Source organism: Enoplosus armatus, chromosome 10, assembly GCF_043641665.1.
Source record: "Enoplosus armatus isolate fEnoArm2 chromosome 10, fEnoArm2.hap1, whole genome shotgun sequence".
In the NCBI taxonomy this organism is placed as follows: domain Eukaryota; kingdom Metazoa; phylum Chordata; class Actinopteri; order Centrarchiformes; family Enoplosidae; genus Enoplosus; species Enoplosus armatus.
This window is the reverse complement of record NC_092189.1, coordinates 25223362-25250765: the sequence shown is the minus strand read 5'-3', so window position 1 is coordinate 25250765 and position 27404 is coordinate 25223362. Positions and strand designations below refer to the sequence as shown.

General features: G+C 44.9%; 2 protein-coding genes and 1 long non-coding RNA gene across 3 annotated transcripts; 2 read left to right on the top strand and 1 right to left on the bottom strand.

Moving 5' to 3' along the window:
• tgfbi (transforming growth factor, beta-induced) lies at positions 1-18323 on the top strand. The gene is made up of 17 exons (XM_070912801.1): positions 1-195; positions 799-897; positions 7034-7098; positions 7525-7682; positions 8371-8535; positions 10485-10631; positions 10720-10861; positions 11016-11228; positions 11559-11696; positions 11863-12005; positions 13939-14075; positions 15163-15293; positions 16091-16215; positions 16302-16404; positions 16809-16876; positions 17057-17081; positions 17172-18323. The coding sequence occupies exons 1-17, from the start codon at positions 83-85 to the stop codon at positions 17231-17233; spliced, it is 2034 nt and encodes a 677-aa protein (XP_070768902.1). The 5' UTR covers positions 1-82; the 3' UTR covers positions 17234-18323.
• Positions 18324-20538: 2215 nt separating this feature from the next.
• Positions 20539-23753, top strand: LOC139291249 (uncharacterized). Its single transcript, XR_011597560.1, has 3 exons — positions 20539-20781; positions 21369-21479; positions 22950-23753. It is a non-coding gene; the product is annotated as an uncharacterized lncRNA (long non-coding RNA).
• Positions 21799-25172, bottom strand: LOC139291248 (polyadenylate-binding protein-interacting protein 2-like). Its single transcript, XM_070913219.1, has 4 exons — positions 25074-25172; positions 24651-24833; positions 23007-23198; positions 21799-22563 (listed from the first exon to the last, which is right to left on the bottom strand). Exons 2-4 carry the CDS (start codon positions 24789-24791, stop codon positions 22498-22500), a joined length of 399 nt encoding a protein of 132 aa, XP_070769320.1. The 5' UTR covers positions 24792-24833; positions 25074-25172; the 3' UTR covers positions 21799-22497.
• Between the last annotated feature and the right edge of the window lie 2232 nt (positions 25173-27404).

Here is a 27404-nt window from a genome sequence, read left to right as displayed (position 1 = left end):
AGAAGAAGAAAAGCAGAAGAAAGAAAGAGAAGAAGAAGAAGAAGACTGAGCAGCGGCAGCAGGATTTTCAGTCTTATCAAAGATGAATGTGTGTGTGCTGGTCCTGGGTCTGTCCCTGGTTCTGACCGTCTGTGTGGCCCGGTCTCCGTACCAGGCGGTCCTGCAGCACAGCCGGATCAGAGGCCGACAACAGGGGTGAGTTTATCCGAACCGAGCCGAACCGAGCCGAGCCGATCCTAGTTTAAAATGAGTTTTCTGCAGGGGGTTCTGGTCCCTGTAGTTTCACCGTGACGCTCTTTAGTGACGTGAATATGACGTCGATCCTCAGCTGTGACTTTATTGAACTTTATGATCGTTTATCTCTGATGACGTCACATTTATGATCAGTAACGGAGTATTTATTAAGTTTGTTCCGAGTGAATTAATAATTCATTAGAACCTCTATCATTCATTTATAGTCCACCTTAATGGTTCCCTGAAGACCCGAACCCGAAGTGTTCACATTCCCATTGAAGTGCAGGAGCGTTCAGGGGTTAAACAGCGTTCATGACTTGAAGTGCGGCTCTGAAACTGTCCCGGAGTCCCTCCATGTTTGAAGTTAAGAGCTGTCACATTCAGTTTAAGGTGGAATGATGATTGAGTCAGTCCCCTGAAGGTCGACCTTTAACAGAGTGAAGCTCTAAATGTTCCGTCTGATCAAAGCTTGTAATAGAGATTTAATATTCCAGGCTGAATGTTTAAGGACTCTTTGTCTTTTTGTGTTTCTGATCTTTTCTCTGCGTCTCTTTTCTCTTTCAGACCGAATGTTTGTGCCATGCAGCAGATTAAAGGCGGCGATAAGAAATATTTCACCAACTGCAAACAGTGGTACCATCGCAAGATCTGCGGAAAGCCCACGTGAGTCTGACTGACAGCGTCCGTCCGACTGTTGTCATCACATACATGAAATGTGCTTAAGAATATATGTCAAAATGTGGAATTACACATGTAGATACATCCCTTTTTTATTTTTTTCTTCTCTTTGACTTCCTGTTTGTGAGCAGTTCTCCGAGCGTCTCCGTGAGTCTAAACGGTCTCTGGGTGTTGACTTGAGTTTGCAGTCTGTGTAGTTTGACTTTAGTCCTGCTGGACGCAGTGAGTTTGTGTTCAGCGGACAGAGGAATGTCCCTCTCCAGAGGTGTCCTCACCTCTTATGTAATCTCTGAAGAAGAAAAGACTTGAGCCTGGCAGAGCCATCAGTGTCAGTTTACCTCCGGGTCCCAAAGTCCACGAGAGGCCTGATGGTTTGTTTATAGAAGTGTGTGTTACTGTCTTTATTTTACAGAGATGCTGCAGAAAGCACTTTTCATTCAGAGTAGAGATTGTTTTCAACGTGTCCCTGTGGAGTTTTGACCACGAGCGGCACTATGGAGCGGTTTTTCTATGAGTAGCTCCACGTTCACTGATCTACAGATGGCGGTAATGAGCCGGAATATGCAGCAGTGCACCAACACCTGCAGAGAAGAAGAAGAAGAAGAAGAAGAAGAAGAAGAAGACCGCTTGCCAGTAAACATGAATGTAAATAATACAGGTTTTAAACTACATGACTGTTAGAGCTCAAGGACATGACAAGATTTAGTGACAGACAGACAGGCAGGCAGGCAGGCAGGCAGGCAGACAGACAGACAGACAGACAGACAGACAGGTAGGCAGACAGGCAGAAAGGCAGGCAGACAGACAGACAGACAGGTAGGCAGAAAGGCAGGCAGAAAGGCAGGCAGACAGACAGGCAGGCAGGCAGGCAGAAAGGCAGGCAGACAGGCGGGCAGGCGGGCAGACAGACAGACAGGCAGGCAGGCAGACAGACAGGCAGACAGGCAGGCAGACAGACAGGCAGGCAGACAGCCAGGCGGGCAGACAGACAGGCAGGCAGGCAGACAGACAGGTAGGCAGGCAGACAGACAGGTAGGCAGGCAGACAGACAGGCAGGCAGACAGGCAGGCAGGCAGGCAGGCAGAAAGGCAGGCAGGCAGGCAGACAGACAGACAGACAGGCAGGCAGGCAGGCAGGCCGGCAGACAGACAGACAGACAGGTTTTATGCTTAAGTTTTTAAGAAAGTGAAGACGTTTGATGAAGAGACGCTGCTGCAGGAACAAGTTTGTCCTGGAGTTGAATACATATCAGATTCATGTTTAGTCAGAGTCCATCTCTTCCGTCCAGTTGAGGTTCTGCTACTGATAGAAACCTTCTATCTCCATCATCAACTTTACAGTTGCCATGTAAACAACCTTGTTTTAACAAATAAAAAGTCATCCAGAGGGTTTTCGATGAGAAACTGGTCTCAGCTCTGATTTTTAAGAAGCTTTTCCTGCAGCAGAGTGTTGAATGTAGGACTTTGACTTGTTCTGAAGTAAAGAATCTGATGCTTTTAGACGTCAGTGTGTGACAGAAACAAAGAGACGGCAGTCAGACTGAAGGAAACACACACACACACACACACACACACACACACACACACACACACTATTAATGAGGCTCTGGCAGCAGTGGACCAGCTGTGTCGCAGATCTCACTCTGCATGAGCTGAACAGGATTAAAGCACAGTGTGTGTGTGTGTGTGTGTGTGTGTGAAACGTTCCTCTTGTAAAATCACCTGAAATCTGTCAGCCTAAAATAAGAATTAAAAACTGTCGTCATGTTGAACATAAAACTGTTTGGAAACGTGCTGCTATGTCCCAAACTCCTTCTATAAACAGTCTGTTGAGTAAATCGCAGCTGGCCGTCTCCCTGCAGAGGGGGGAGGGAGGGAGGTCCCTGACATCAGGGACATTTAAGAGACGGGAGGCGAGATTTTAATTCAGAAGCTGAAAATGTTCAACAACACAGAGAAGGAGGAGGAAGAGAGTTTCTACTGTACAAACTTTGTTAAAGCCAGTGATGGAAAGTACATTTACTCAAGTACTGTGCTTAAGTACAATTTTGAGGTACTTGTACTTTACTTGTGAGCGTCTCATCATATAAAGTGATTTAGGTCAGAGCTGACTGGTGTTTTTAGTTTCCATGGAAACAGCTGCCTCAGCATTTTAACTGAGACTGACACTATGACTCACCTGTCACCATGAAGACGATTTACTTCTTCACTAGTTACATCACTAGTCTGAAACTAGTTAGTAGTTTGTGAGAACTCAGGAAGAGCTGCTGGAACCCAGAGTCCTGGTTGTTGTGCATACGTTTGTATATTTGTCTGATATTAGTGAAGTCATGCGGAGTGTTTGTGTCTGTGGTTGTGAAGGACTCTCAGTTGGTCAGGATGTGAAAACATTCAGTCAGAGGAGTCGAATGTTTCTCACAAACAGATTCTTTCAGCTGAGATTAGGAAACTAAATAAAAGAGGAAGTGAGAGTTTCTGTAGACGTTTGTAGGAAGTGAAGCTGTTAGAGAACCTGAACGCCCCAAAACACACAAATCATTCAACACACACACAGAGTCTCAGTCTGTGGACACACTCAGCTCTTATCTCTGACAGTTCAGATTTACACTCCTGGTGTGTGTGTGTGTGTGTGTGTTGGGGGGGAGGTGTTTGAGGTCGGACTGTGTGTGAAGAGTCTTTGTTCTCTGTTTGTGTGTCAGTGGGTTTCTGTGGAGGAGGATCAGCAGGTCAGAGGTCAGCAGAGGGAAAACTCATAACTCCCCTCATAACTCACAGACCCCTGATTCCCCCCTTCCCCCCTCCCCCCCCCCGAGACTCTCCACAGCTCGGCCCTCCACTCCTAAAACTAAACTCTGATCTTCAACAACATACAACACTGTGTCTCTCAGACTTTGTTAGCCTCCACCACCTTGAACAAGGCTCTCATCCCCCAACTGATCCGACTGTGTTCAGACTTCACTCAGAGGGAACATCCGCATGAAGTGGAGCCGAAGTATCACCTGTATCAGCTGCTTCACTCATGCAGGTGTACAGCATGTCCACCGCCCCTCTGCTGAGTCAGCACTCTCTGCACACCTTCTTCTTCTTCTTCTTGGTCTTCTTCTTCTCTACCTCTACAGGAACAGTTTCTTTCTTCTTTTGTCTTAAACTTTCTCACTGACTCTTCAGGTTATTGGTTTAGTTTGGAGCACTCAGACTACTTCATCTGACAACCAGAGTGGAATGAATCCAGAAAAAGCTTTTCACTTCGACTGCTGAAGTTAAAGAAGTGTTTTTTCTGCTGGATGTTTCTGGAAGGTTTCCCTCGAGCGGCTCGAACCCGCCGGCTGAATTACTGCGACCTTGCTCTGTTTGTTTTGTCAGAAATCCACGGCGGCCATCTTTGTTTATGTGCAGACCAAACGGGAGTCGAGTTTCCATCTGGTTTGATAATCAGTCCAGTGTGTGTGCCAACACACACACACACACACACACACACACACACACACACACACACACTCTCAGTCAGTAGCTGATCTCCATCTGTTTACATTTTACAGCCGTTCTGATATGATGCTGCAGCAGCGATGGGAGTTTTTCCTTTTTCTGTCTCTAGATGTTAAATTTTATTTCATTAAAGAAGCTGCTGCTAACAGAGACCTGAGAGACCCGAGAGACCTGAGAGACCTGAGAGACCTGAGAGACTTGTGAGACTTGTGAGACCTGAAAGACCTGAGAGACCTAAGAGACTTGAGGAACCCGAGAGACCTGAGAGATGTGAGAGACCTGAGAGACTTGAGAGACCTGAGAGACTCAAGGAACCTGAGAGACTTGAGAGACCGGAGAGATTTGAGAGACCTGAGAGACTTGAGAGACCTGAGTTACTCGAGAGACCTGAGAGACTTGAGAGACCTGAGAGACTCGAGGAACCCGAGAGACCGGAGAAACTTGAGAGACCTGAGAGACCTGTGAGACTTGTGAGACCTGAGGAACCTGAGAGACCTGAGAGACGTGAGAGACCTGAGATACCTGAGAGACTTGAGAGACTTGAGGAACCTGAGAGACCTGAGAGACCTGAGAGACCTGAGAGATCTGAGAGACTTGAGAAACTCGAGGAGCCCGAGAGACTTGAGAGACCTGAGAGACTCAAGGAACCTGAGAGACCTGAGAGACTCAAGGAACCTGAGAGACCTGAGGGACTTGAGAGACCTGAGAAACTTGAGAGACCTGAGAGATTTGAGAGACCTGAGAGATTTGAGAGACTTGAGAGACCTGAGAGACTTGAGAGACCTGAGAGACTCGAGGAACCCGAGAGACCTGAGAAACTTGAGAGACCTGAGAGACTTGAGAGACCTGAGAGACTCGGGGAACCCGAGAGACCTGAGAAACTTGAGAGACCTGAGAGACTTGAGAGACCTGAGAGACTCGAGGAACCCGAGTGTCAGATTTAACGTTAAAAGCCAACCTGCTGACCATCCATGTGGTCCACAGGTTCTCATTACTGATCGCTCACAGTTCAGCTTTTTCTTAGAAGACCTGAATCATCATATTACTCTGAGAATTCTCTTCTAAGAAGTCATGATATTTATTAATTCATTAATTATGTACTTAAAGGAAACTCTTCTTTCTCCGTGACATTTTATTTTGTAGTGATCAGGAAGTGAGGAGCCCAGTGAAGCCTCCTGATGGTTTAGTGTTTTTCCTGGCGGTGGGTGTGGGTCCCCCGTCGGGCGTCTGGTCTGGGAGCAGATTCTTCTTCTCTCTGAGGAAATGAGCTTTATGAGCCCAGACGGCTGAACCACATTTATTATGGAAATCTCTACAGGAAGTCAAGGCTTCTGCTCGGCCTCCATGCTTCATTACAGCCCACATGTGCTGTTAGCTGGAGTGAAGCTCAGGCGCTTCAGACTGAAACACTATTTTCACAGCAGGTCTGAAGCTGTTCAGAGCAGCCACCTTCTCTTAATCAACAGAAACTAAAAACAGTTTAGTCACATTTCATTTTTGTGTCTTTGAAGCATTTTGAGGCTTCAGCTGTCACCATCTTTATTGTGTACAGTTACCATGGTTACTGGTGTCGTGTCCATGTGACTGCAGTGATACAACAGGCTGAACCGCTCTCTCTTTGTCGTTAGCATTAGCATTAGAATTAGAACACTAAAACACTGTTCACTGTCTGATCTCCAGAGGAGAAGCTAAACGTGTTGATATGTTAGTGAACATCTGGAGGAATGTTCAGATGTTTTGACATTAATCCTGAACTGACTCGTGAAGGTTACACCCCCAGCATCTGATGAAGTTACATTAGCTTAGCTTTGTGTCGGCGTGCTGCTGCATGTTTTCATGTCTCAGCTGTTGACGATTGAAGATGAATTTAGTCCAGAACTCATCAGATAACTTTTGATAGACGCAACGTCACTGAACGTAAGAAGCTTCTTCAACAGCAGCAGGTCAAACAGATAAATCAACTTGTGAACAAGAGATATTATTGGCATCCAATAGTTTCTCATGGATGATCGCTGATTGAACCTACAGGGAACAGTTCCAGAGACTCTGAAGTTTCTTTTTTGGAAGAGCTCAGTAAAAAACAGGGATTCAGTTCTGAATCCAGATTCAGTACCTCAGAGTCCTCAGAATGATCTGGACCTCCATCCGAGCCGTGGGGACATTTTGACTCTAAACAACATTTTCCTCTGAATAATTAAATAACATTTACTGTCACGTAAACTGGATTATTATGGGAAGCTCTTTGTTTATGATCTCATGGAAACAGCTGGACAGTCTGTTCAGCAGCGTTATTGTGCACATAACTTTATTAGCATCATTATACACAGACAGGAATTTATGTGTCTGCCTGAAGCCGAAATATTACAGAAAGGTTACGAGGTTCTGAGGTGGAAACCGGGAGTTTTATAGAGAAGTGTGTAGTTTTTCCTTCTGAGGCTGAAATCTTGTTCAGGTAGAACCGTAAAAAAATACAAACACAGTCCTGAACGAGAGAGTCAATCTGCTCTGAGCAGGAAGACGTGAAGCCGGACGTGAAGCAGGACAGGAAGCAGGACAGGAAGTGGACGGTTTGTTTGGAAGAATTTCTGCAGAAGTGGATCCTCATGTGTCCTCTCATTTTCTGTTTTCTGCTGCAGGGTGATCACCTACGAGTGCTGTCCTGGTTATGAGAAGATTCCTGGAGAGAAGGGCTGTCCTGCTGGTACGACCTCTGACCTCTGACCCCCGCAACACTCAACACAATATGCACACAGCATCCATAACTCACAACACTGAGGCCGAGATGCAGTGATTTCATGTTTTAATGAGAAAGTGAATTACAAAATGAGTTGGTAATGAATGATTGAACCGTTGGATTATAAGTGTATTTTTTGCTAGAAGTGATAAAAACAGATAGACGTTAGACTGTTTGACCAATGAGATGAAACCAAAACCGTGTAAGTGATAAAAAGTATAAAGACAGTCGCTCTGAGCTGCTGTGGCCAAACCTTCACCCCTCAATACAGTCGTACCACAGTTGCATTGTGGGACAGTTTGTTGTTACAGCAGGATCACTCTGGTTTATTTGAGCTGCAGCTGAATGCTTATTTGTTGAGAGTTTGTTGATCATGAGTGTGTGTGATTGCAGCGCTGCCTCTGGTGAACATCTACAACACTCTGGGCGTGGTCGGAGCCTCCACCACTCAGATGTACTCTGATCGAGCCAAACTGAGGGAGGAGATCGAAGGTCCGGGAAGCTTCACCTTCTTCGCCCCGAGCAACGAGGCCTGGGCCTCCCTGCCGACAGTCAGTACAACCCCACATACACGGTCCTGCTGCCCCAAATACTCACCGATATAGATTAATACGTCCCCAACAAATGCACTATTTCCTCCTGTTTGTTTGATAAAAACTACAGCGAGCAGCTGTTCGAGGAAATTACTGAACCTTTTTAAATATGAAACTATATGTTTGTGAGGTATTTTTAAAGACTCAGTAGGAACCAATGGGCTGTGACATGAGTGTGTGTATGTGTGTGTGTGTGTGTGTGTGTGTGTTTCGGGATATTATTTAATGTACTGGGCAGGACATCAGGACATACTGTAATTATCTTACATAACACCCAAGCAACTTCTTCCAATCCACCTGGCTACGTCTTAGTAACTACCCTGCACCACCCTAGCAAGCACCGTGAACACCATAGCAACCACCTAGCAACAGCACAGCAAATAAATACCATAGCAACCACCTAGCAACACCATGGCAACAACTCAGCAACCTATGAACCCCCCCAGAAACCACCTGGTAGTGCTACTACCACTACTGTCGAGCAACTACCCAGATCCAGAATGTAATAGCATCACCTATTAACACCTTAGCAACCACCCCAAAGCCTTAATCAGATCAGATTTAATTTGTCTTAGATTTTGCGCACGTGACGCACATTTGGTGTTGTTTTCATTGGGTTGACACTCTGGTTGTTGTTGTGTTGCAGGAGATCCTGGACGCTCTGGTGAGCAACGTGAACATCGAGTTGCTGAACGCTCTTCATTACCACATGGTGAACCGCCGGCTGACCTCCGAGGAGCTGAAACACGGATCCTCCTTCTCCTCCATGTACCAGGACTTCCCCGTCCACGTCCACCACTACAGCAACGGGGTCAGTGACGCACTATATACACACACTGGAACACGCTGCAACACACTGTAGCACACTCCAACACACTGTACATACTGAAACACACTGTAGCACACTGCAACACACAGCAACACACTGTACACATTGCAACACACTGCAACACACTGTAACACACTGTACATACTGCAACACACTACAACACACTGCAGTACACTGTAACACACTGCAATACACTGTAGCACACTCCAACACACTGTACATACTGAAACACACTTCAACACACTGTACACACTTCAACACACTGTACACACTGCAACACACTGTACATACTGAAACACTACAACACACTTCAACACACTGTACACACTGCAACACACTGTAACACACTGCAATACACTGTAGCACACTCCAACACACTGTACATACTGAAACACACTTCAACACACTGTACACACTGTAACACACTGTAATACACTGTAGCACACTCCAACACACTGTACATACTGAAACACACTGCAACACACAGCAACACATTGTACTCATTGCAACACACTGCAGTACACTGTACATACCGCAACACACTGTACAAACTGCAACCCACTACAACACACTGTACACACTGCAGTACACTGTACACACTGCAGCACACTGCAACACACAGCAACACACTGTACTCATTGCAACACACTGCTACACACTGTACATACCGCAACACACTGTACATACTGCAACCCACTACAACACACTGTACACACTGCAGTACACTGTACACACTGCAGTACACTGTACACACTGCAATACACTGTAGCACACTCCAACACACTGTACATACTGAAACACACTACAACACACTGTACACACTGCAACACACTGTACATACTGAAACACACCACAACACACTGTACACACTGCAACACACTGCAATACACTGTAGCACACTCCAACACACTGCAACACACTGTACTCATTGCAACACACTGTACATACCGCAACACACTGTACATACTGCAACACACTGCAGTACACTGTACATATGGCAACACACTGCAGTACACTGTACACTGCAACACACTGTACATACTGCAGCACACTGTAACACACTACAATACACTGTACACTGAGACACACTACAACACACTGTAACACACTGTACACTGAGACACATTGCAACACACTGTAACATACTGTAACATACTGTACATAGGCGCTCTGCAGTCAACCTGACGAACATGGCCAAAGACTTGCACTGACCCCCCCCCCCCCCAACACAAACACAAATTATATGTTATATTAACATACACCGCCCCTGTCCCCGATGCGTTACATTAACACACCCACCCCCTACTGGAAACTTTATTTGGTCACTGCACTGTTTGTTATTTATCTTATCTTATTTATTTTACCTTTATATTTTTACATGTTTGTTGTCAGCACCATCAGACCACGGCAAATTCCTTGTAATGTATGTTACTTGGCAATAAACAGTTTCTGATTCTGATTCTGATACTGCAACACACCGTTACACACTGTAACACACTGTAAGACACTGCAGCACACTGTAACACACTACTATACACTGTAACACATTGTAACACACTGTACACTGCAACACACTACAACACACTGTAACACACTGTACACTGAGACACACTGTAACATACTGTACACTATAACACACTGTAACACACTGCAGCACACTATAACACACTGTAACACTGCAAAGCATTCCTCACTGTGACGTCGGGGTCAGTAAACTATACAACTTTCACTGTAACAGCCACTGCACATCCACCACTGCTCCGACAGGGTAGATGTACTCTCCACACACACTGCAAACTTCTACCATAGCACACACACTGCACACACTGGAACACCCTCGCTGCACTCATTCTCTGAGGCACCAGTGAAGCCTCAGCAGTGACAGTTGTTGATGATCGATAAATTAACAGATCTCTTCTTTACCTCCTCAGATTGTGACAGTGAACTGCGCTCGTCTGATCAAACCCGACCAACATGCCACCAACGGCATCGTGCATGTGGTCGACCGCGTCATCACCGCCATCTCCAACGATGTGCACACGTTCATCGACGTCGACGATGACCTGGAGACGCTGCGTGTGAGTACATCTGTTACCCAATCACCCAGTCTTACCCAAAGCCAGTTTTTCAGCCACTCACTTCCTGTGCTGCGTTTCTGGGTTTCAGACTGCGATGGCCGCTGCAGGTCTGACCACCATGTTGGAGAACGAGGGTCAGTACACCATCTTCGCTCCCACCAACGAGGCCTTTGAGAAGATTCCTCAGGAGACCCTGAACAGGATCCTGGGGGACCCTGTGGCTCTGAGAGGTGACCAGCAGGAGGAGCTCTGACTCACTCTGTGTTGACTTACACAACTGATGTTTTATTGTTTGTTTTATTTGTAGTTTCAGACCTGCTGCTGTAAACTTGATGAACTTGACTCTGACGTTAGTCCTCCTGTGTACCTGTCCGCCCCCCTCAGACCTGCTGAACTACCACATCCTGAAGCACATGCAGTGCGCGGAGTCGATTGTGTCGGGGACTCCGATGGAGACTCTGCAGGGCACCATGCTGGAGGTCGGCTGTGACGGAGACCAGATGACTCTGAACGGGAAGGCCGTCGTCACCAAGAAAGACCAGCTGGGAACCAATGGAGTCATCCACTACATCAATGAGCTGCTCATCCCTGACTCAGGTACTAATACTATTAATACTACTAATACTACCACTGCTGCTTCTGACACTGAAACTAGTACTGCATCTAATGCTAAGAGTAGTGCTGTCAAAACTGCAGTACAGCTCATCCAAACTAACCTGAAACAGTCATCCACCACATCAGTGATCTGTACGTACTACTAATATAACTATTACTGCATCTAATACTGAGAGTACCTCTGTCAAAACTGCAGAAGTACTGAAGTACAAAAGAATACATCCACTGTTACTACACAGTAGTAGTAATGGTAGCAGTGGCAGTAATACTACACTTATTATTGGTGTTTAACTTGTTCTTTGTGTTTTTCAGCCAAAGTTCTGTTGGAGCTGGCTGAAGGTTCGTCTGTTGCCACGGCAACCAAGCTGTTTGTTGAAGCCGGTCTGACCCCCCACCTGAAGGGCTCCGAGGCTCTGACCATGATGGCTCCTCTGGACGACGCCTTCAAAGGTAACGCTCCCTCTCAGGTCCCGACAGGAGCTGCTGTCCTGTGTTAAGTCTTATATTTATATTTAGTTCAGCAGGCAGGGCCTTCATTCAGCTCTCAGATCAAACTGATGATTAACGTCGATGAAAACTGAAAACAATCAAACTTCCCTGTGTGTCTCTTTAACAGGCAGTCAGACGATGACTCCTGACCTGAGGAAGCTGATGACCAATCACATCCTGAAGGAGCAGCTGTCCTCTAAGTCTCTGTATCACGGTCAGGAGCTGGAGACGCTGGGAGGCCTCAAACTCAGAGTCTTTGTCTACAGAAACGTAAGATGTTGGTTTGTTCGTGAGTTTGTTGACTCTTGATACAGATTCCATACTTGAGGTGAAGATGTCAGCTCTGGTTGTTTTTATCAGTTGATGAAGTCCAGACCAACTGGTTGTCAGTTGTCTGACCTCTCTGATGGATGCTGGCAGCAGGTCCTCTCCGGTGTCGTGGTCTCGTGTTTCGTGTTGTGGTTGATGTCAGCTACGTCACAACAGTGATTTTCATTTTCCGGAAAAAACACTTTTTATTGACAGTAACTTCAGATAATTTCACAAAGACGTCTTCTGCTGTGACCTCAGACTTTTCCACATTATTAAAGTCTGACTCCTGATATTTCATGAACACACCGACTTCCTTACATGAAGAGAGAATCAGCTGTAAACTCAGATCAGCCTCTCTGACTGTGTCGCCTGTTGCCGGGCGGATTGGGCGGATCGTCTGTCTTCACAAATATTGTCTCTGTCTCTTCAGTGATGATTTCATGAGGTCACTGAGTTTCTGGCTGCTTTTCATTAATAGCTTTAACAAACACGTGGCTTGTGTGTTCAACTGAGCCTCTGAAGAGTTTGAAGGATCTTCAGTTTGATCTGTGAGGTTTTTATATTTTGAGGTAATGATGCGTCTCAGAGGAAACATCAAAATTTATTTTAATTTAAAAATGATTTTTCAAATGCAGGAAATGTGGTGGCTGCATGTGAGTGTGCACGTCCCACGCTGCCGCCTCATTACTGCGGCCTCATGTGGCGATGATGTCATCCAAAGCATCTTGTGGTGAATCAGGGAAGACCAAAGAAAATAAAAGTCTTGCACGGAGGGGCCACCGGGACGCTGATGCCGGGGTCCGCCACCACTGAAGCATCAACCACATTATGTGCTGGAGTCATTGACATGTTTTGTTTCTCTGAAACTCATTACACAGAGACGTTTTAAGATTTATAGAAAATAATGAATTATCATTTTTCTGAAGAATGTGAAACTCTGCACAGTGAAGGAGGAAGAGGAGGGACGGACAGACGTCCTCAGCTCATGTGAAGAGTTGAATTCAAACAGGTCGTTGATATTTCATTTTCTCCCACGTTGAAAGTTTGAACCTTGAATTAAAAGCGACACATTATCGTCCAAACCTTTAAACTGATTTGATTCCTTCCGGTTGTTTCCAGACGTTTTCAGACGGACGTTCGGTGGTTTGTTCACTTCAGCAGCTTCGTCTCTATTGTTTGTTATTGATCGTTCGTTTGTTGGTGACTGATTGTTTTCAATCAAACACATTTAAAGCGCTGATGTTATTGTTCATGCAGGGGTCAGACAGTGACCTGAGGTTGTCTCTGGTGCTCTCCACAGTGGCTCCACATGTTTCAGGTCCTGGACTCGTGGGTGGTTCACATTTCTGCTCAGTAATGAACTCTGCAGACCACAAGAAGTTTCCTGTTTCCCACGGCTGCTAAATCTTTCCAGACACCATTTGTAGGCGGCTGTGTGTGTGTGTGTGTGTGTGTGTGTGTGTGTGTGTGTGTGTGTGTGTGTGACAAGCTTTGACAAAATGGCTGCCATCCAGGACATGATGTGGAGTCCAGAGACCCACAGACCAACACCAGGACGGACTGAGTCATCACATAAATACTTCCTTGTGATTCCTGAGAAGACGAACACATGATTCCATGTCCAGGTCTGCGGGTCCCGTTGGTGATGATTTAGTCTTTAGTCTTTGCTCAGATCAGCCGATCACGGAGACATCAGTCCTTGCTGTGATTGGCTCAGATGTGATGGTCTACAGGTTGGACCCCCACCAATCAGGGCTCGTCATCTTTCATGACTTGTGTGCAGGTGATGGGTCATGTGTCAGGGAGCCACTTCACCGGTCCACCTTGGACCAGATGCGTAGACCGGTTGTACCTGCGTCCTCTCAGGTGTTCTTCCTCTGTATGTTCGTAGAACCTGTGCATCGAGAACGCCTGCATCGCCGCTCACGATAAGATGGGACGCTACGCCACCCTGTTCACTGTGGACAAAGTCCTCACTCCGCCCATGGGAACAGTCATGGACGTCCTGAAGGCAGACGACCGCTTCAGGTGAGCACGTGTCGACACACAGATGATGATGTGTAGACAAAAGTCTTGTGATCAGTCAGAACTCTTCGTGTTGTTCCAGGAACATGTTGGTCTGAGGTTTAATGCTGTAAAGGGGGGCAGCTCCTGAACCTGCGATGGTTAATGCAGACAGACCCTCGAGCTCTCAGTGGGATAATAAAGCTCCCAGCTGTAATCGAATCTTCTAATAACTGAATGTTGGAGGAAGTCGGCCTGTCAGGAGCTGCCCCCCCTCTCTGAGGAGCTCTGAAATCCTCCCTAATCTTCCTTAATGCATTAAAGCAGCAGAGTTTATGAACTGAAGTGTAAAATGGCCGTTAACCATCAGACTGATGCTCTTTGCTCTTTGTCTGTGGAGGATGAACAAGTTTACAGCATCTTTACAGGCTCTTTGAAGAACTTAACACCCAGTTTAAGCTTGAAAACGCCCCCCTCCACATATTCAGTGTGTAGTCCTGAGTTGTGGACAGTCGACCTGCAACCATCTGTTACTTCATCATCGATGATATTTTCAATGAGTCGTCTATAAAATGTCAGAAAATAGTAATAAAATGCCTCCAGTCTGACGTGACGTCTTCTGATGTCTGAGACATTTGAGAAACTAAAACTTTTTCTTTATAAATGACTAAAACAATTAATTGATTATCAAACTTGTTGCAGGTTAATTTTGATCAATCCTCTAATTGATTGATCGATGAATGTTTCAGCTCTCAGAGATCAGTTCGAGTCCAACATGAGACACAGACCTGTTGGGACCTTGAACTCTGAGACTGAGACCAGAACCAACTGCTGACCTCACAGATCATTTACCGACTCTACACTGACTCTTTGAACTTAGCTTCAGGTTTTGTGATCAGTGTTTACCCTCAAATACAACATGGTCTCTCAGATCCTCGTCCTTCAGAGCCCTCAATGCTCAAACGTGGATCACATGTACGTACATGATTAGTGAAACGTGTCAAAATGAACAATGAGGTGGTGATGTCATGTTGAACATTTGGTGAAACGGGTTCCCACCCGTCCATCTAACAGAGGTGTAAGAAACAAACCAACTTCCTCCTTGTTTCAGTCTCCTGGTTGGAGCCATCCAGACAGCCGGTATGACGGAGCTGCTGAACCAGCAGGGGGAGCTGACCTTCTTCGCGCCCACCAACGATGCCTTCAACGCTCTGTCGCAGCCCGAACTCAACAAGCTGATGCGTGAGTATAAACCAGAAGAGTAACTCGTACTACGAAGTATCGCAAGAAGTACATTTTCATACAGATGATGTGCTCGAGGCCCTGAACTCAGAGCCACAGACTCTCTGTGTTATTCAAGAGCTGACAAGTGTGCACTGACAATATGAGAGAGTCTGTGGTCGTGATGAAGACGAGGCTTCATGCCGACTTCAGCTGTCACTTTGTGTCACAGGTAGCAGCACACATTCAGGTGCCAGAGGAACCAGCTTCTCTAAAACGTCATTAATCAGCTGAATCCTCAAAGACCCTCCAACCGTACGGAGCGTCTTTCATTTGTAACAGTGGTTACCGTCGGCCATGTTGGGGTCAGTTAGCTGCAGTCTGTATGGAGCTTTTATCCAACATGAGGACAGACAGAAACAGTCCGCCTCCGTCAGCTCGGCTCCTTGTTCGGTCCCAGCACTCAGAAACATTATGTTTATGTGACTCACAGCCAAATCATTTCCCTCCGCTGAACTCAACGCGTCTTTAATCAGGTTTATATAAACTGTTTGTGCTGCAGCAGCTTCACTTCCAGCCTAATAAAGACATGCAGGGATTTAGTTGTGATGGTTAAGGTGAGGGTGAGGGGCTGGGGAATGCATTATGTCAATGAATGTCCCCACAAGTATAGAAGCACAAGGTTGTGTGTGTGTGTGACAAAAACCCAAACCAGACAGACGATGTTGTCGAGCTGTAACTACAGACCTCCAGTCAGCTCTGAAGAATCCACAACATGTTGAACATGAAGGTACTCAGTCTGCCTGTCTGTCTCTCAGGTAACCGTCAGGAGCTGTCAGGTGTGCTCAGGTTTCACCTGGGGGAGGGCATGTTGGTCAGCGGAGGAGTTGGATCTCACACCAGAGTCAGACCTCTTCAGGGAGAGAAGCTGGAGCTCGGCGTGGTCGGTCCTCACTCCTCACCTGCTTGTCAATAACTTTATTTAAACGCTGATCAGACCTGATGACGGCTGTCCTCCCTGTGTTTCAGCGTAACTACACAGTGTACGTGAACAAGGTCCCGGTGGCCGACGCAGACCTGATGGCGACCAACGGAGTCGTCCACGCCGTCAACAGCATCATCAGACCTCTGCGTGAGTCAGACGCTCAGTTTTAAAGTTTCTTTTTATATCAACGACGTATGAACGACGTATGAACGATGAGAGTCTGTGGTCGTGATGAAGACGAGGCTTCATGCCGACTTCAGCTGTCACTTTGTGTCTCAGGTAGCAGCACACATTCAGGTGCCAGAGGAACCAGCTTCTCTAAAAGGTCACCAGCTGAGGGACGAGGGAGGAGTCAGGGGGAGGAGTCAGAGGGAGGAGTCAGGGGCGGGGAGGAGTCCGAGGGACAGGGGAGGAGTCGGGGGGGGGGGGGGGGGAGTCAGAGGGACAGGGGAGGAGTCGGGGGGGGGGGGGGGTCAGAGGGACAGGGGAGGGGTCAGAGGGACGGGGGAGGAGTCAGAGGAACAACTGATCTAACCCTTGTGTCTCTGCAGCTCCGAAGGTGGACAGAGAACAGGCTGACGGACCTGCAGCTCCTCTCAGATCAGCCGCCTCCTCCAGGGTGAGAACAAGTCAAATGTTTCATTGTGTTGATCTGAGATCAGATATCAGGTGTGGAGGTCTATCATGTTTTAATAAAATGATCAGACCCTGTATTTCATCATAAAGACATCATGTTCCACGTGACTTTATTTCATTTGGGATAGTAATGATGACTTCTGCCCTTCTTTCTGTCTCACAGGCCGACTCTAAGAGCTTCAGGAACGGTCAGTTTGTTTACTTCCTGTTTACTGCAGGACATTCTGTCTCTGGCTTTGAGTTTTCTAATGAACTTTCTGGTGATTTCTGGTTTTCAGATGATCTTTTCCAGAAGGTGGTCAGGAGTCGCTCCAGCAGGACGATGAACCAAAGTCAGTAAAACTACAGAGGAGAAGAAACAGACGTCACCGAGGTACCAAAGAACCGAACGTGTTCTCAACACAAAGGGTCAAAGGTCACAAATCTTAGAGGAAAATCCCCCTGAAATCCTTCAACACTGCAGTTTGTTGTGTTTCTGGATTCATGTGAACCGTTTCGAGAGCAGGAGACGTTTCATCGACCTGAAACACCAACAAACTGTCGAACAGACAGAGAGCAAAAGGTACACACTTAATAAATATCTGCTTACACATGAATGGATGAAACAGAACAGCTGGTTTTAATATGTGAGGAAGACTAGCTGATAAAACCCCGTCCCCATCAGCTGATGAGGATCCAGTTAAAAAAAGGAAAACATAAACTGAATGATAAACGTCAGCTGACCTCCCTCTATATAGACTTATATATATATATATATATATATTATATTATATATATATACTTATTCTGCAGTTTATCAGTCAGCTCACACTTTGTGCCCTGGGTGCTGCCTCTCAGGCGCTAACCTTCTGATTGGAGGAGCTGTGTGTGTAAAGCACAGTGCATTATTATAATGGGTCAGGTCTGGGGACATAATATTAATAATAATTCACTCAGTATTTCCAAACCTGCACCTTCTCTGAAAGTTGGTGAAAGGCATTCTGGGAAATGTAGGAGAGCACTGACTGAAGTAGATGAGGCAGGCATAACTGATCAGATCAATAAATGTCCGTCAGACTAAACAGTGTGAGAGGATCTGAGGGGGATTTTTCTTCTTCATTGTCAGCCAGACGTCGAAGACGAAGAAAATGTGTTTGTGAAGAAGTTGTTGAATTGCTTTTTTTTATTTTTTTACTGTTTTCTGTGTACTGTAAAAAAACCAACTAGTTTTGACCAAAAGTCACTTTCTGAAGTCCAAAGTTTGAACTTTCACGTGTAAAACTTTTGTAAAGTGTTTGTGTGTGTACTCTGTGTGTTGTTGTCCTGCAGCATGTCGGCAGGCTCGAGCTCAAAACTAAGAAACAAACAAACAAGCAAAGCCACCTGATGGATTTCTGGAGATTTTGGGGGATTTTTTTTGTGTTTTTTTGTAAAATAAAGCTGAAAAATGAGCCCTGAATCGTGCTGAGTCGTCTGAAACTGAAGCTGAATGTGTGTGTGTGTGTGTGTGTGTGTGTGTGTGTGTGTGTGTGTGTGTGTGTGTGTGTGTGTGTGTGTTTTCCTAAATAAAAGCCCGTTCAGAGGCCTCAGGGTTCACGTCGATTTACATCATCTGTAATCTGTGCTGGTTTCCTGCGTGCACGTTTCCTCGCTGCCGGAGGACGATCAGAGTTATGAAATATTAATGTGGTCCAGGTGAGGTCAACAGCAGCTGAGTCCAACAGAAACACAGCTTCTTTTTACAGGGTTTAATGTGAAGCAGTGAACGTCTCCTATGGAGGGGAAAAATAACGCACACACACACACACACACACAGTAACTCTCAATGTGATCTCTCAAAGTCCGACAGTCGAGAGTCTCTGTGTTCCGGTTGATCCTCTGTTGATCAGCACATTACAGACATCAGCAGGACGTCCTTCAGGCCTCGTACCTGTTACCGCTTTACCTCCGGGGTCGGTCTCAGTCTCAGTGGATCTGAACACAACATGTGAGACAGATGCAGTGAGAAGACAGAAAGAGCTGTGGCTGGTTCATAGGACATAGAATCAGTTTATACATTGAAATACTTGTTTGAGATTATTTTACTGTAGTATTCTGTACTTCAGTTATGTGACAGCTGGAGTTACGAGTTACTCCACAGATGAAGTTTACATTAAAAACGGATCCGTTTCTAAAATATGATGCCGTGTTACAGATTCAACTGTCCACCAGTTCAACATGATGTTTGTACATGACTGCATCAGTGATAATGACCTGACATCACAGTACTTTAATGAGTACTTTTACTTTCGATACATTTTTCTGAATGTAAGTAAGTACCTTTGAATGCAGGATTTTAACTGGTAGTATTTCTACACCGTAGTGTTGCTACATCTGAGGGATATGATTCTTCCACCCATAACCAGTACATACCTGAACCTGAACCATTACCAGAGACCAGAAACCCTGAACCCTTACATGTCAGGACTCCTCTGTGCAGGTTTGAAGTTTTCTCTCTCTCTCTCTGTTCTGAACCGCAAAAACACACATTTGATATTTATAATGAATAACTGAATGTTTGTTGTGGACGTTCACAACAATTATAAAGTCACACAAACTGGTTCCTTTGAAGCACACTGCGACCTTTATTTTGAAACATTTTAGGTCTCTATCGTATGGAAGCTCATTTCTTCTTTAGTCGTATTCTTCTGGCTGAAATGAGCTTCCAGGCTGTTAGAACTGCAGAAATCTGAGCATCTACTTTGATGGTAACTTCAGTTTAGATCAACATGTTCACTCACGTGTTCAGTTTTGCTTTTTTAATCTTTGACTTTATTAAATCAACTCGTTTTTATTTTATTAGAATTACCCGACTCTTTGATTTCCTGTCTCCAGTCTCCCTGAAACTGTTGGTTTTATTTTCCTCTCCGTCTCGTCCTGCAGCAGTTTGATACCTTCAGTTAATGCAGAACACGTTTCAGCTGCAGGTCTGCGGCTTCTGTCCATCCTGATGTGTTTATGTAGAGATGAGTGACAGCAGCAGGTAATCCACCGCAGCTGCTGCTCGCTGCAGGACATCTCTGAAACTACAGCGGCGGCAGGATGGTGTCGGAGTCAAACGTTTTATTCATTTTAAAACATCATGAGGTGAAAAAACACTTTACTTCTTCTGGCTTCTGGAATAAAACCTGCTCCTACATGAGGGACAGGTGACACATGCTGCCAGCTGGTGACAAGAAATATAAAGAACTAAATGAGAATAAAACTTCCAAAGAGAAGTCAAAGTGTTTTGCTGTTGTTGAAGTAAAAGTCTGTATATACATTACATGTGTAATACACTTTATATCTCTACTCTCAGACCTGTACAATACAGAACAAACAACAAGCCAACAGCGCCACCCAGTGACAACATTCAGCATAAAGGAGCGAAAACCAGGGAAGTGAGACTGTGGATTTGTGACATTTTGCTATAAAAGGAAACTTTATTATTATCATTATTATTATCACCACACACAGACACATAATAATATCTTAAAGGAAGAACAAACAGCTGTCAGTGAGGAATCACGTGGTGAGACATTTTTGCTCCTCCGGCCCCGCAGGGGGCGCTGCAGGGGGAGCTTCCTGTTTCCTGTGTGTCACATTTCTTTCAGTCCGAACAACAACAACAACATCACATGTTGGTGAAGTTGCTGAATTGTCGTGATGTTTTCCTGTTTAAAACATAAAGTCGGGGAGATTTTGTTACCAGGAGATGAATTCTCCTTTGAGACCGACGACACCATCTCTCTAACGGACCACGTGAAACCGGAGAAGGTGGTGTGTGGTCCGGGTCTGAGGCGGAGCGGAGACCGGCTGGTGGTGTGTAAAAGCGGCGTCCTCCGACACAAACAGCCAAACATGTTCTGGATGGATTCTCAGCAGAGGAGGGTGAGACTTTAGAGACACGATGTTCACTGGAATCAGTTCATATTCGCCGCTAACGTCGAGTATCTGTTCACTGTGAAATATTTACACTAGCTTTCACAACATGCAGGACTCCGTTTAGAAAACTCACAATTTCAGTTTCTTTCCTTGTCAGAACACGTGCACGCCTCATATGGCGGGACTTTTAGACTAAATTAAAGTAATTGTGGATCCGTCGTGATTACGGCTCGAAGATAATGTTATAGAGACGCGTTTTGTGCCATTAAAGTTTAACTTCATTAATCAGCTCCGGTGTTAACCCTTCTCTAGTAGTCTCTAATAGTTACTAACGCGTATGGGAACCAGTTAGTTTGAAAACCAGTTGGGACACAACGCACTTTATTGAAAGTGACGCTCGGTGAACTAGTTGCACCCCGAGTTACTCTGAAGACCAAAACCATTTATGAGGGTTATCCATTTTTCTTCTAACAATAAAATACATAAAAAAATGATAAATTGCCTTCCATTTGATGGAGTTCGGCAGATTTCGCAGTAGAAGGCTGTTTGAGCAGTGCATGCTGGGAGTTAAGTCTGTCTCTCTCTGTCCTCAGTATGTCCTCCAGCTGAGACACTGAGGACAGCCGGAGCTGGTGTGTGTGGACAGTTCAGGACGAGCCAATGGGAGTATTTGGAGGAGGAGGTCTGCTGGGACTCATCAGAAGGTACAAACAGTGTGTCAGTGTTACTGTCCTTGGACTGGATGATCTCCTCTCTGCTTATATACTCTTTCTTTTTCACTTGAATATTGTAAATGTATATTTTTAATTTTTTATATCTTTATTCGTACATACTGCTAATTTCTAAATGTATGCTACTTTTCTACTCTTGAATGGGAGCAACGGTAACTTGTGTAATTTCCCCCCGGGGATCAATAAAGTCTTTCTGATTCTGGTTCTAACCCCCAAATAAATCAATAATAAATATTAATACATGTCAGAGTAAAAAGCTGCTGAGTCACAACACACAAACCATTTCTCCATAAACATTTATTTCAAATAGATTAAGAAAAAATAGATATTTTTTTCAAACTTTTTTCTTTATATGACTTTTTATACAGTTCTTTATGTGCATTTAGAAAAACGACAAACTAACAAACATCACTTAATGAGGCAGCAGGGGCCGGAAACACAAAGGATGCTGGGAAAAACAGAGAGAACAAAACCCAAGACCAACACAACCGGATCAGACCGGCTCTTAACTCTAAATAAAATCTGAACAGAAAGTTTGTTTTTAGATTTTGATAAAAGTGCAAATAAAAGGATGAGACTTCAGATCAGTTTGTTCTTAAAGTGAACTCAAAACACTCTCAGCGGATTTACATTCAGAGAGACAGGCAGGCAGACGGGTGGAGGACTGCAGTGACAGACAGGCAGACAGACAGACGGGTGGAGGACTGCAGTGACAGACAGGTGGAGGACTGCAGTGACAGACAGGCAGACGGACAGACGGGTGGAGGACTGCAGTGACAGACGGACAGACGGGTGGAGGACTGCAGTGACAGACGGACAGACAGACAGACAGACAGGTGGAGGACTGCAGTGACTCTGAACACATGCGATTGCAGAACTTTGGCAACACGTCAGGCTGAAGGTCGAGTGGCAGCTGAAAATACGGCAGACATCTTGTTGATGATGTCACAGTGCGGACTGGGGTGGGGGGAGGGGGTGGAGCCCGACGGGGTCACATGGTGTGTTTCTGGATACCCGGGATGAACTCCTTGGCGTTGGGGTTCAGACTGCTGTTCACCTGGAGGAGAGAGGAGCGGTAACATCACTAGGTGTGTGTGTGTGGACATGTATTACTCATGTTGTGGGGACATACATCTGTTTACGCAGTCACGTTGTGGGGCCGCCCCCCCCCTGGGAGTGTAGGGCATCAAACTGGGACAACACCAGTTACTAACTGGTAGGTGCTGAAAGGTTTTCAGTGGACATTGATAATAATTGATTGGCTGAATTTACCGACCTGACTGTAGTAACGTGTCCTATCTATCCATTCTTTTCTCAACCAACACTTTGTCTATAACACGTCAGATAATAATGACAAATGCTTTTTTAGATATTTAAGATTCAGTTTACTGGTCTATAAATCTGACACAGACACTGAGAAACAGTTTTTGTCTCTTCTGGCAGGTGTTGGTTGCTCTGGAACGACAGCACCTGATTGGCTGAAGGAACCCGTGAACTCACCACGACGTTGAAGTCTGCGTCTGCGTGGACATCTGCGTCCAGGACCAGCAGGCTGATCTGATCCTGCAGCTGACTGACGGTCTGAGAGGGGAGGTCTCTGGACGGGATGAACCACTCCCACTGCTCCTCCTCCTCCAACAGCTCCTGGATACAGCGCTCGATAAACTCCTCCTCCCACAGCTCCTCCTCCACCTACACACACACACACACACACACACACACACACACACACACACACACAGTTCATGATGGATGTCATGTATCTGGGTCACATAAAGAACAGGACTGAAGACATTTCTGTGACGCTTCGCAAACACATTTAAAGGAGCAGGCAGCTGTCAGACGTCTCCCCTGAATTCAGCTAAGATCAGAACCGACAGTCGATTTTCTGTTTTACATCTCAGTAAACTGAATATTTTGACAAAACAAGACATTTGAAGACGTCAGCTTGAACTATTTTTGACATTTTATATACAAAACAACAATGGACCATTGGGTTAGTCCACGATGGCAACAGCTTGCTTCATATTATTTTTAGCTTTCTTCACTGAATTTGAACAACATGTCGAAGTCACATCATTAGTCATGTGATCGAGTGCAGATCGATTTGCTTCACAATGAAACCACAGGAAGAAACACCCAAAGAGACTCGACCAAGAACAGCAGCCAGTTCTCACATGTGAATGTTTGGAGTCATCAATTATTTGACATTTTTGCTTGAAAGATGACTTTAACGATTAATAAACTGTCTGCCGATCGACTAATTGATTGATTGACTGATTGTTGCAGCTCCAGATTCCACAATGTTCTTTTTCGTTACATTTTCCTCCTGCAGTGAAGAAAACAGAAAGTTGTGGCTGCTGAATGTAAAACGTGGTTTTAAAACTGGTAATTAGAGGTCATGATGATGACGACAACGACAGCGGTCCAGACACTGAAAACAACCTCACAGCTGTGAGTCGGTCTGGATATTGAAGTTCATATCAGAGACCCGGAGGTGACAGAGGTCCCAGACCACGTCGCTGTAGGACATGTTGAGGATTAGTAGATACACTCATTTGTGCTTCTCAAGTCAACGTTGTTTTTTCGGCGTCAGTGTGGAGAATCATTATTTTCACTATCAATTCAACTGTTTATTTTCACGATTAATTCTTTATTCTAAAATATGTCCATCGCAGTTTCCCGGAGCCAAAAGTGACGTCTTCAAATAACTCTGTCCAAAACCCAAAGACATTCAATCTGTAACAACAGAAAACAAAGAGGACACTCGTACTGAAAACCATGTGAATGGAGGTTTGACGTCGATCACTTGATGATCGAAAGTGTTGCAGATTCTGTTTCCCTGATCGACTAATCATGAATTGTTTCAGCTCCACAGAAACAAGTAAGTGGACCTTGAGTTAGAAACTGCTGTTTTCAAGGTCAAGAAAAATACGATTTCTAAAAAAAAATCAGCGTGTCTTAGGGCCTGGAGTGACACTGGACTCACACATGATGTAAATGTGAAAGACACTGATGAAGACGTCACCTGCTCGCGTCTCGTTTCCATCTGACGTCCTCTGACTCCACACCTGAACACACAGTTTCGGGGTGTATTTCCCCTTTAACCTGTGCACCTGGTTTGTCGTGGGTTCAGGTTCTCACCTGCCTGTTGAACTCCTCCTCGTTCTCCATCCACATGTACTCGGCGAACGGGTCGTCCTCGGAGGTGAACTGGTTGCTCAGGATGACCTCGTTGCTGATCGTCATTTTCGGGGCGATGTTGCTGAAACTCGGGTCTTTCATTTCTCCCCTCACAGACAAGAAAGGCAGCCGCGACCTACGACACTACCGGAGACAAAGACACAGTTTACCAGTTAAACACCGGACGGTTGCTCCGTCGTGTCAACGTCCAGGGTCGCCGTGATGGCCGCTGTCTGACAGACAATAGCAGCCAGCTGACTGCCATTTTTACAGTGAGCTGACCAGAAACAAAATGCAGTTACACTGACAGAAAAACACGAACACACTCGTTCACTGTCATTAAAATAATGTAAGAAAAGAAAACGTTGAGTTTTTGTGAAATACCTGAAAACACGACGTGTTGGACGGCAGCAGACCAGACGGTCAACTCTGAGCCGAACTCTTCTGGAACTGTAATGGCCGCGCTGCCTCTGTTTGTTTACATGTCCGACGTCACTGTGTGCTCGCTTATGATTGGATTAACCGCCCTGCTGCCTTCATGTGCTACATGACCTATTAAAGCCAAAGGGAGTAGAAAATCGGAAAATAGGACAGTTCTTCACGTATTTGGGGCGTTTGCGACATTTTTATGTTTGATGTCATGATTTCATTAACATAGATGATTAATTCGGTATTTTATTTATACTAGGAGACAGTAGCTACTGAAAGCAACCTGTGTTACAGATAAACAATAACACATGAAAACAAGTGTTTATTGTATGGAAGAAAACCATGAAGATCACACAGATTAAATATTGGGAGTGACAAAAATACAAATACTCATGGAGGGTCAAAATCATGAAATTTGCCAAGACAAAATTTGCAATAGCAAGTGAGAATTGCTAAAGTTGTTACGCCAAATTTTGAGATTTAGTAAGACAAAGGCTTTGTCCGAAATCACCCCGTTTATTATATGTTGCTCTGTATTTACGCTCCACCACTTTATTTGAGTGTATGAATTCCGAGTGTACATTTCTGCTCCAAACAGTGCCTCAAACATTCCAACAGAGAACTAGCAAAGGAGTCCATGTCATGTACACTACTTCCTGCTTACAATCCCACAATGCAATGTGTGTCATTTTATATATGAAGGTGATGAAGTGTCTGTTAGGGAGCAGATGTGAGGAGGATAAAGTGTGTAGTAAAGCAGAAAAATGTTATACTGTGATATACTGGATAACTTCACATCTTCAGGTGTCCAACAGTTTTCAATTTAAACGATATGAAAAGGGAAAAAATGGCATGGTCACAGTTTCCGAACTTGAAGTAGGAAATTCCTGAGTTCCCTTGAAGGCAGCACTGTATTCCAGACTCTGGAGACTCGTCTCCTCCGAAATTCGCTCACTTTGCTAAATTGAATGCAGCACAAAGAAAAGAAATATTCAAGAGCTAACTTGGAACTTGTTTTGCAAGGTTAGTTTATAATCATATTAACAGAAAACATGATGAGCAGAGAACAGTTAAAATACAAAAACATACCCTTCATGACCCATCTTTGCTGAAAGTAAACATCGCGATATCTGCGTTTTTATCGCCCGTTGTACCCCTTCGGTAGCGCTATCAGATTTAGCTAGCTAGTACTCATTGGGAAAAGCTAAGGTAAGAATTTCTATATTCGCAATTATAAACTACATAATACCTGTTAGTCCCGTACACGGATTCATATACAATTTGCACATTGGAACATTTGAACCTTGAAGTGAAGCTCTAAAGTAGGTTAGCTATCAACTAGCATTAACATGTAAGAGCAAGCTAGCCCCAACGCAGGCTCATGACGTTAGCAAACGATGTATGCTACAGTTAGCCTCGACTGTGTAGCACGGCCTCTAGCGTAACGTGATCAATTCAGTCGTTATTGTTTTTATTTGTATATAGCTATTGCATACTGTCTTTTACAAATGGTTTGTTTTTGTCTGAGTTTAAACTCGGTGGGGTAATAAAGCGATTTAGCACCGTTAGCTTAGCTGCTCGCTCAGTGTATCTGCTGTCCGTTCAAAACGCGAGGCACAAATTTACACATAAGTGACGCTGTTCGAGATGTGTTCTCACCAGATATTGTTTCACTGAGAAAATACTCACCATCGACTCTTTATGAAAATTACAAGTTGATGTTGAAGGTAAATACAACGTTGTGTTTTGGTCCATTCCTCCCCTTCTTTCATTGTAATTGGACACACGTTTTACTCCTTCACGTTTTTATCAGACCTTAACGAAAAGTGTCTCATATAGAGCCTTGTTTTATGAATCTCTCTTTGATATGTTACACCGGTTTCAGAGTTTCTCTTCTCAGTGAGGATGTTTCCATCTCTCTGTTCACATCAGTTCATTTTCTCCCTCCTTGTCTGGGCTGAAGTTTGAGTCTTTATAGCCTATTCTTTCTCCTTTCCTAGTCTTCTTTAATTGCCTCTCATGTCCCAGTAGTCACAGCTTACACCTGCCCAGGTGACTGTTAATGAATCACGGTCATTTCTTCCCTTTGCTGTATATGCTCCTGTGTCTCAGTGCCTCTGCACTGGTTTCTGTTTTCTTAGTAGAGGCAGCGTTTGAAGAATGTCTCTACCTCATTGTGTTTCAGCAGAAATAAGACCAGAGAAGAGGAGTTCCCCTTCACTTTGACCAAGTTTACTCCTTGACTGACCTTGACTTCCCCCGATCCTTAACAAATAGTTTTTGCTG